Genomic DNA, 10,130 nt, shown 5'->3' on the forward strand with positions numbered 1-10,130 from the left:
GATTTTAGATGCAAGCTTTCTTTGCACAGGTCAGGGAGGAGTTTAAGTGCTCATAGGGACCCATAGGAAGCAGCAGTGGAGCTGCAAGGTGCAAGAACACAGTGCCAGGTGCTGAGCCTTGCTGTGCCAGCACTCAGCCTTCACTTGCAAACACTACGGAGGAAAAGGAGCTGGGAGCAAAGGCTGAGGATGGCACAGGGCTGAACGGCCAAAGCCCTTCATTCAGAGGCTCCTCCTGACACTAAAGGGCTGCGGATCTGCTCCCTCCCAGCCCTCGTTACGGACAGCCCGTGGCCTTCAGCTCTGAAGCAGCAAGCAAATAGGAACTGTTGTAGACCCCGTGTATTTTGTATCGCTTTTCTATGTTACAGTGCTCTGTATTACGGCGTTATAACAATGTAACGAGCTTACCGGGCGCCTAAGAGGAGAGAAAAAAAAAAAAGAAGTGCAATAACCGGAATCGTCTGCCCTGATTCATTGTATTTTTACTTTGGTTTTGTACTAACCGTGTTTCCGTGCTCTAAGAGACGCGACCGTGAGTTCAGCCCTCAGCGCCGCTCTCAATAAACCGCTGGGTCCGCAATTTCTGTCCGTTCCTTTCGCGTCCCGGAACTCCGCGCTGCGGTCGCGGCGTCCGCCCGGACCTTCCATGTGCGCACGCGCTGGGCTGCCCGTCGCACTGCCTGAACGCCGCCGCTTCGCCCGCCTGAAAGCACCGAAAGACAGAAAGCTCCGAGCCTCGCCGCTCAGTGCTGGGACGGGTGTGAGCCGCGTTTTAGCGGTCTGATCGCGGAGCCGGCGGTAGGAAAAGCGAAGGGTTCCGTCAGGCGAATGCCAGGGGCAGCCCGGCGCGCGGCGAAGGCCCCCGGAGGGGTCCTCGGGCGACGGAGACGGACGGAGCGGGGCGGCGGCCGCGATGAACCTGGAGCTGCTCGGTGGGGCCGGGAGCGGGGCTGGGAGGTGGGCGGTGTGGAACCGGGGCTGTGGGAGCCGGGTGGGACGGCCGGGCTTCGGGGGCGCGCCTCGCTCAAACGCTGCCTTTGCGTTCCGTTGCAGAATCCTTCGGCCAGAACTACCCCGAGGTAAGGGATCGCCCGCCCCGCGGGGCTGCCCCGGCCCGCAGCGGCCCTGCGCAGCGCCCTGACCGCCCTCCTTTCACCTCAGGAAGCCGATGGCACGTTGGACTGCATCAGCATGGCCCTAACCTGCACCTTCAACCGCTGGGGCACGCTGCTCGCCGTGGGCTGCAATGACGGTCGCATCGTCATCTGGGATTTCCTCACCAGGGGAATCGCCAAAATCATCAGCGCCCACATCCACCCCGTCTGCTCGCTCTGGTAAGGGAGCACTTCGTATTTGCTGCCGCTTGGTGTCACACCGCCGGCTCAGGCTGCCTGGGGCTCAGCCTGGCCCTGAGCTCCTTCGGGGATGGGGCTCCCACACTCCTCAGAGCAGCAGTGCCTTATGAATAAAAGACTTCAGCCCAACATCTGACCTAAATCTCTACCCTTAGTTTAATACCATTCCCCTTTGTTTTGTCTGTTTCAGACCACGTAAAAAGATGGTCTGTTTCAAGATAATTTCCTTTAAAAGTGTTTGAAAACGTGAAACACTCATGAAATCTTCTGGTTACTAGAATTCAGAAGTTGGTTTTCAAGCCAACGAATTCACAGCCAAACCATAATATGAGATCTGCTAGTTTAACACACCAATTAGTGGATGCTTTTTATGTATTGAAGAAGTAGCTTTTACTTGAAGTGCCCCTTGTTTCTATAGCTGGAGTCGGGATGGCCACAAACTGGTGAGTGCCTCGACTGATAACATCGTGTCGCAGTGGGATGTGCTGTCTGGGGACTGCGACCAGAGATTCAGATTTCCTTCACCTATCCTGAAAGTTCAGTATCACCCTCGAGACCAGTAAGTCCTGTGGAAAAAAAACCAATGCTCTCATTTGGGTAGAATTAATGATTATGAAAGTGTTTTGACTGGAGCTTGAAGTGCTTTTCCTAAACCTGGTAGGTCTTTTCAGATTGTCTTCCTTATGCAGTGAGGGCCCTGACTTGGATTTGTTGTTGCTTTCTGGATGTCCTCTGTGAGTGGGGCCCTAATGTGGATTGCTTGTGGCTCTTTTTATTTTGAAAGGAAGGGAGGAAAGTAAACATGGGAGCAATCCTTAGAACTGGGTATAGAAATGCCTCGTTGAGTTTACAAGTTACTGCACAGACATAAAGGAGCCTTCAGAAAAAGAAAGGAAATGAAAGCAGACGCTGGCTTGATGCCATTTTGTAGCGTAAGAAAGAAAGGCCGGATGAAAGACTGAATAAAAGATGGTGTTATTCTGCCTTTCTCAATGTAGACTGACTTTTTTTTCCTGCTGCTACACGTAGAAGCTTCTTTTCCAGAGCAGAAACTGTGAACTCTTCCGCTTTTGCTTTGCAGAAACAGAGTTTTGGTTTGTCCCATGAAGTCTGCACCAGTGATGCTGACGCTGTCAGACTCCAAACACGTTGTGCTTCCTGTGGATGATGATTCTGATCTCAACGTCGTGGCCTCCTTTGACAGGCGAGGGGAATACATTTATACAGGCAATGCCAAAGGGAAGGTGAGACTGTGGCAAGAGCACTGGATGCTGTAGCTTAGCTCACTTTATCAAGATGTGTGATGTTTCTAGGTTGCTTTCTTTTATTATACAAATGAATGTCTCTTGAATAATTGATGTGTCCTTACGTCCTCGTATTTCACCTTCTAAGATCTGTAGCATGTAGATCTGAGGTCTTTGTGTTGCTCTTGTCTTTGACCATATTTGTTGGATCCTTTTCCAATGTTTATGTCGCAGAAGTGTCGCAGAAACTGTAGTAGAAACTTCAGTAGCAGAGTTCCAACTATTCCTGTGTAGATTGCTGAGGCTTCTGTTGTCAGGGTTAGTAGTTATGTGAGAGGTGCTAAAAGGGGAGCGAGTAACAACAAGATGCTGATTGCCTCCTGTTTCTTTAATCTTCAGATCTTGGTCCTAAAAACAGACACTCAGGACCTCGTTGCCTCCTTCAGAGTGACAACTGGAACGAGCAACACCACAGCTATTAAATCAATCGAATTTGCTCGGAAGGGAAGGTGAGTTACTATGGACTACACCAGCTCTTAGAAATAAAAACCCAACAACCTCCCACAGTTATTTCCCACAACATATTCTGATATATTTTTTTTTTGCTCTCTTTTTAATGCAATGCATGTTCTGTGGCATTCTTCCCACAGCTGCTTTCTAATCAACACAGCTGACCGGATCATCAGGGTGTATGATGGCCGTGAAATTTTAACCTGTGGGCGAGATGGGGAGCCTGAGCCAATGCAGAAGCTGCAGGATTTAGTGAACAGGTGAGAAGCAGCAGAATGGGTGGTCAGCCTGCAGTAGAAAGGTCAGCTTGCCTTGAAAACGTTGAGGTTTGTGTGTTCTGTACCTGTGGGCGCCTGCGTGAAGGGCAGCTCAGCATCTTATTCAACAGACAAATGTTTGACATTTGAAGTGAGTCGCAGTTTGATTTGAAATGTAAATATTATTTGTGGATGGGAAGATGTAAGGTTGTGGTCTGAAGAGCAGTCCCACGGTCCTCATCCTCAGCATTGAAGTCTTTTATGGTTTCTTTTCTCTTTGCTTGCAGGACACCTTGGAAGAAATGTTGTTTCTCTGGTGATGGTGAATACATAGTGGCAGGTTCGGCACGTCAGCATGCTCTCTACATCTGGGAGAAGAGTATTGGAAACCTGGTTAAAATCCTCCATGGGACCCGAGGAGAGCTGCTCTTGGATGTAGCAGTAAGAATGCTGCCAGCTATTGTTAAGTTTCTCATTTAGAAAGCTAAGCTTTCTTAATTCCGTTTACCAGTTAAGCTCCTCCTCTTTTCTCTTTCATATAAACCCAGTGGCATCCTGTCCGACCAATCATAGCTTCAATTTCCAGTGGTGTCGTGTCAATATGGGCTCAGAATCAAGTGGTAAGTGTTCTACATTGCTTCTTTTAGAGCTTTCCCTGCTGGTCTCCATCCATTCCAGTCCCAGTAGCCTGAATTATTGCATGTGGAAATCTTGTATTACCCCCAACTCAGCAAACTCTCTGGCTTCACCTGCCTAACTTGAAAGATGTTTGCCATCGTGTTGAATGTGAGTAGGGTACTTATATTTCACCTGCTGAGCTTTGTGTCAAGTGCTGAATATGATCTTGGGGATGTTGGATGGGGGAATGGTGTCATTCTGAATGTGTAACTGAAACACTGGAAATTGGAGTGAGCCAAAACTACTGTGGCTGAACACAAACACATCTTTGGTTTTACATTGGCATTCATTTAAGGAGTATTGTAATGTCAGATTTTCAGCAGGAGCTCATTTGTGCAGTTCCTAATTTGCCACGTGGCTCTATAGCTGATTGAGGCTTGATTTCCACACAGAATAAGATTGCAATTGCAGGAATCCCCAATTTGGCAGCTGTTCCTTCACACTGAGGTAAATCTCATCTTGGGTTTGTGACTTAGGAAAACTGGAGTGCCTTTGCACCTGATTTCAAAGAGCTGGATGAAAATGTAGAATATGAAGAGAGAGAATCAGAGTTTGACATTGAAGATGAAGATAAGAGTGAACCAGAACAGACAGGTACTGTGAATCTCTTTGTTGTGCAGTTGGCTGTTCAGGTGTTACCAAATAATCGTTAGTCCAAATATGTGACCCTAATAAAGATTAAAACTGGCAGCTGTGGGGATGTGAGTGGTGAATTGGGATCAGTAGGGGCACAGTTTGGCCACTTGGTGGTGCCGAAAAATTGTGCAGGGGAAAAGGCTGCAGTTACTGCAGAGAGAATTGAGAGCTCTTCCAGGTAAGGCATAGAGCTCTCCTCGTTTTCAGGCTTATATTTACATCACTTTTGTGTTAAAATGTAGCATTGGTTTGTAGGAATGAAGCATTAAAACAACTTCTGTCCAAGAAGTCTCAGTGAGAACAGTGCAGCAGCTGGGATTAAAAACCTGATAGCTGCAAGGGGAAATGCCTCACGTGTGTGGTGCTGCCATTCTCACCCCTGCATGCTCAGACATTTAAGAGCAGTCCCATTCTTTCTGAACAATTTGCTTTTCTCCTTTCTTTCGTTAATTCTTCCTTTCTCCCTGCTTCTCAGGTGCTGATGCTGCAGAAGATGAAGAAGTGGATGTAACCAGTGTGGATCCCATCGCTGCCTTTTGTAGCAGGTAAAAGAATAACTTTGTTTAAAGTGTGAATACGAAACACATCACTGACATTGCCCCCAAAGCAGCTCCCTCTGTACTCTTAGGTTTTTTGTGTCTCTGCTGTAGCAGGTAGAAAGAGTTACTTGTGTGAAAAACCATTGGCAGAGAAATAGGCTCAGGGTTTATAAATGAAAAGAAACAAGATATTAAAGACTCCCAGTTTTGCAAGAAATCATAACTGTTTGTTTTACAGTGATGAAGAACTGGAGGACTCCAAGGCTCTGCTTTACTTACCCATTGCTCCTGAAGTAGAGGATCCGGAAGAAAACCCCTATGGGCCTCCACCTGATGCTGTTCAGAGTTCCTTAACTGATGAGGGGATGGGATCTGAGAAGAAGAGGCAGTCGTCCTCTGATGGACCTCAGGCACCAAAGAAGAAGCCCAAAACCACCAACATAGAGCTACAAGGAGTACCTAATGACGGTGTGTAGAAGCTGCCATTGATTCAGCGCCAGTTCTGTATTTGGGATGGTTTTTTTTAGCTTTGCTCAGTCCAAAGACAAGAAGTCCAGAAGCTCACTCTTTCCTATGAAGTTAATAATTATAACAGATACTAATGGCAAAGTTTGCTGGTGTTTTGCAGGCTAGAAATGAGGGCAGACATCCCAAAGCTGTAATTTTGCATTGCACACCTCATGTAAGCACCCTAAGGGATAACTCAGCCTGCTAACACCTTGTTTTTTCCTGCAGAAGTCCATCCGCTGCTGGGTGTGAAGGGAGATGGTAAATCCAAGAAGAAGCAAGCAGGCAGGCCTAAAGGATCAAAAGGTAAAGACAAAGATTCTCCATTTAAACCGAAACTCTACAAAGGGGACAGAGGTGCTTTACCTCTGGAAGGAGCAGCGAAGGGTAAAGTGCAGGCGGAGCTGGGACAGCCTTTGACAGGTAAGGACCCACTGGGAGCGTCGTTGCTTGCTTGGTGGCCTTGCAGAGTCGTAGCACTTTATCTTCCCACATGGCCCTTGCTCGCTGGATGCCACTGATGTCACTGCTGTCAAGGATAGGCAGATGTTTCTGTATTTGTTTTCCAAGTGGAAGGGCTTTTAGTTATTTGTAACAAAAGCGATACCTGCATGCCTTGTTGCATACGAGGAGCACGTTGGGTTTCAGTAGGGATGGCACTGGTTGAAATGAAGCGTTTCTTACAGTCTGTTTGACAACTGGGGCCTGGGATGAAATTCAGGAGCTGAATTCTTTAATCCTGGCTGTGGAGCAGCCTGAGTGGAATTCCAAGAAGTGCAATTGCTGTAAAAGAAGACAGATTTTGTTGGATCATTTTGTGTTCTTTGCTTTATGACCACGCTTTGTCGGTTGCTTACCAGAACAGGACTGTTGCTGTCACCTTTGTTAGGGCCCAGACTTTGAATCTCAGACAGGGACTGGCTCTCAGCTGGTGGCAGTGTTTCCCATCTGTCTCATTTACTACTCGAGCTTATTTGGGAAATGCTCATTCAAGTGTAGTAAAGGAAGTACATGTTTGGATTAAATGATGTGCATTCTGTTTGGGTTTTTTTTTCACTGTAAGAAAGGGCCTGTGGTCGATACAGAAACGGATTCAAAGATGTGATGTAACTGAGATCTCAAGTTTTGCATTTCTTTGAACATAGCAGTGCTGTGGATTTTAGACTGCACAGAATTGTTGGTTTTTTTTTGTTTTTCCCTCCTCCTTCCCTCACTGCTGGTCCTGTGTTACCCCCTGTGTTTTTGCTTATCACTTCCTATGCAGCTGTTACAGTCTGACTTGCTTTTATGAGATCACTGTAGAATTTAATTTGCTAATTGTGCTCAGCTTGAGATGTTCATAACCCAATCAGTGAGTTCAGCACTGGGTTTTTGGGCAGTGTGAAGACAGAATTGGGGTTGAGTTTAGACCCCAAATTCTCTGCTTTCTTTGCCCATTGGAGGTAGTAGAGCTTTTTCAAATGTATTTTTACACAAGCATGTAAGGGTGTTCTGCCACCATGCTGGTATTCAGCTCGATTGAGCTAGAGGCAAATAACATTGCATGGATGGAGTCCTGTCTCAGTTATTGAGCTCCCTTACACAGTGCTGCTGATTTAAAAGGATCTACCAGATCCATGCAGCAGATCCCACCGCTTAGTGCTGGAAATGTCTGTGTGAGTCCCACAGTGAGTCACAGACTGCCCACAGGAGGAGCTGCCCCTTGGCTCCCAGCACTCAACAACAGTCTTCTAGTCCATGAAATCCATGTCTCTCTTGTCTTCTCTTTATGACTTGCAATGTCTATTTTGAACAGCCAGTTCTCCCTGGGGGCCAACCCACTTGCAATGCAACGGCCTCCTGCCTGCACTGCTGGAGCTGGGCACACTCCTGTCTCTCTTGCATGAAGCTGTTAGCTCTGCTCGTTCCACGTGCTGCTGCTTCCTGCAGGAGCCCATCACTCACTCACACAGCCTCTCCACAAGCATTTATTCTCTGGGAGCTGCAGGCTGATTTGCTGTTACAGTGGATGTTTGGGAGCTGCTTGGCTGGGGCCTGGCAGCCAATATCTTGTTGTCAAAGCAGCTGTGTCAAAATTGGCTTTCAGTAAAAACAAACTGGGAAGCTTGATCTGTTGTACAGTTTTTAGAGCAAAGCCATGCAGCAGTCTTGTTTGACTTCAGTGTAGGAGGAACTTGTTCCTTTCTGTTATGCTTCTGCTTTGAGGTTTTGGGGTCGGTGCATCTTTCCAGCAGGTAAGTGTGCTTGTGGGGTAAAAGCTCAGAGACCATGAACTGCCTCATCTGTGCCTGTGGTCTCAGATACAGGGTTCTTAATTTGTGGTAGACGGTGCCTCGTTGGTTGCATCTCATTCTGGAAGGAATGTAGAGAATCGTATTCTCAAAGGCTTTCAGTTTTTTTTCATTGATTTCAGAACCTGTCGGAGTCAGATGATTTATTTTTCACCTGTCTTTGATCTCTTTAGCAGGTGGTGCCATCTCAGAGCTGTTATGAAGACCCTCTTCTTTATCCTCCTCTGTTCTTTCCCGTGTTGGCACCATAACATGGAGAACAGATGCAGCAGTCAGAACGGACTGACTTTAATACAGCAGCCTGATTGTTCATGGATCCAGGGAGTGACTTTTATAAGAGATGAGTATTGAAGAGGAAACGGCCTTCGTTCTTCCTTAATTGCCTCTTGGTCGAGCAGTGTGAGATGCTGACTCTCAGGTCACACAGTTTGCAAAGAGACTGGCTGGACTGCCTTCATGTTGGCACGTGTGATGTTCTGCACTGAGCTGGTACCCGACCCTCTGCCACTCCAGAGCTCATCACCAATTGTCTTTTAAGTCATTTTTTTTTTTGTTCCTGGATTGAAAAATCCCCAAAATGTGCATTTTTATTCCTGATACCAATGACTGTGTATCCTCCAAACTTCCTTTTCTTTGCTGTTAATTCCCATTCCAGTGAGTTGTGGGCCTTTCTGTGCCAGCTGCGTTGCCTTGCAGCTTTGGTTAGCTCAGTGTGATGCCTTCTATGCTGACATGCTTAGTGAAACTGCTGCTGATTATGTGCCAGGTTTGATTTCATCTCAAGTGGCTAGAGACCTAACGAGAAGAATCAAGACACCCTCTGAAGTCTGCAAAGAATGAATTTTCATGTTGTTAATATTTTAGACACGAAGGATGACTCTGCTGATGGGAAGAGGAGCTCATGGAGGTAGCTCTGTATAAAATACAGTCTAGACAGAAGTGTATAAACTGAGTGGTATGAAGAGCACTGTTGGCAGTGTCTTTCTCTCCTTGCAAGTGTGTTTATTCTGTTTCCATTTAAGATGCCCCACCAGGAATGCTGTTCCCTCCTTAGCTGCTAAATGCTGGTACTTGGAGAAGGAACAGCCAATATTTCTCCTAACTGGAACTGTATTTTTTTCCAGCTACTCTTCCAGGGCTTAAAGATGAAATGAATAATGGTGTGATTGTAAAAGACAAACATGTGGACCATGACTTTTTAAAAATGCTCTTTTTCTTTTTTTTTTCCCCCCCATTTCTGAGTCAAATACAGAAGGTGAACACTCAAGCTTATTCCAGCTGTGCTTTAACCTTTCACTTGCAATATTTTCCATGTGAGATTGGGATGGAGACGCTTCTCTCTATCTGCAATCTGCATCCAGATCTTTCTGTACCAAACTAAGTTTTCATTCCCAATGCCCTTTGTTTTGTAGAGACTTCCTAGTTCCTACAGATGACCTTCAGGTTTTCCCCAGATGCAATTATTGAGGTTACCACCAAGTATTTAGATTTCCAAAGCATCCTGCAGACATTAAAAGCCGAGGAGTCACGAAGGGAGGTGTGAATTTGCAGTGATGACATGAGACATAAGCATGGCAAGAGAGGAGACGTGTTACATCAGAAGGATTTCAGACTGGTATTTTCGTTTCCCGCTTTGGTGCTGTGATCAGCTTGATGCCATTTGTTCCCACGTGGGCAGCATCGGTTTCCTTTGTTCTTTCTGCTCGTAGGATGGCTTGCATCTCCTGTGGAAAACTGTTTTGTCAAGCCTGCCCATACGTGGCATGGCTGAATGCAAAAGCTTCACAAGATGCACAGGCAGTGGCTCTCCTGGTTGTGTTAAAGCGAATCGTTTGCCACAGACTCCAGCCTTCATTTCTGTTAAACCCTCTCTGTACAGTCTGTATGTCCTTGGTTTGTTTCTCTCTTTTGTTTTATTTCCTGACATCTGTAGTTTTGTACAATACTGGTCAGATCCTGGCTTGGTGGTAGCATATAGCACTGGTTTAGGTTTGTGCCTGTAAATAAAGAGGTATGTTTTATTTCCTAAAGTCATGGCTTAAGTCTTGGCTTTTCCAAACTTCGTGATGGTTTCTGTTGTGATGCTGCCAAGGAACCCTGCCCTACAGCT

The 10,130-nt window shown here is 46.4% G+C and overlaps 1 protein-coding gene across 5 annotated transcripts; it reads left to right on the forward strand.

Annotated features, from left to right (window-relative positions):
• The first annotated feature begins 861 nt into the window (after window positions 1-861).
• RBBP5 (RB binding protein 5, histone lysine methyltransferase complex subunit) lies at window positions 862-10,050 on the forward strand. 5 transcript variants are annotated; one of them, XM_042884177.1, is made up of 14 exons: window positions 862-935; window positions 1,057-1,082; window positions 1,165-1,337; window positions 1,777-1,917; window positions 2,440-2,602; window positions 3,002-3,111; window positions 3,253-3,372; window positions 3,657-3,810; window positions 3,918-3,989; window positions 4,524-4,641; window positions 5,159-5,228; window positions 5,461-5,690; window positions 5,958-6,152; window positions 8,194-10,050. In XM_042884177.1, exons 1-14 carry the CDS (start codon window positions 917-919, stop codon window positions 8,220-8,222), a joined length of 1,620 nt encoding a protein of 539 aa, XP_042740111.1. In that variant the 5' UTR covers window positions 862-916; the 3' UTR covers window positions 8,223-10,050. The 5 variants fall into 5 exon arrangements, with proteins under 5 accessions (XP_042740111.1, XP_042740112.1, XP_042740113.1 ...); XM_042884178.1 differs by having other exon boundaries at window positions 8,197-10,050; XM_042884179.1 differs by having other exon boundaries at window positions 5,958-6,035.
• Window positions 10,051-10,130: the final 80 nt, after the last annotated feature.

The sequence above is a fragment of the Lagopus leucura genome, unplaced genomic scaffold (genome assembly GCF_019238085.1).
Source record: "Lagopus leucura isolate 7727_CA_CO unplaced genomic scaffold, USGS_WTPT01 Super-Scaffold_100043, whole genome shotgun sequence".
In the NCBI taxonomy this organism is placed as follows: domain Eukaryota; kingdom Metazoa; phylum Chordata; class Aves; order Galliformes; family Phasianidae; genus Lagopus; species Lagopus leucura.

Bases quoted from the DNA above. Each gene is read 5' to 3' on its own strand.
- RBBP5 (XM_042884175.1), top strand. The intron at 2,603-3,001 runs GTGAGACTGTGG...TTTAATCTTCAG, and splicing joins CAGGCAATGCCAAAGGGAAG to ATCTTGGTCCTAAAAACAGA. The intron at 5,691-5,957 runs GTGTGTAGAAGC...TTTTTCCTGCAG, and splicing joins ACAAGGAGTACCTAATGACG to AAGTCCATCCGCTGCTGGGT.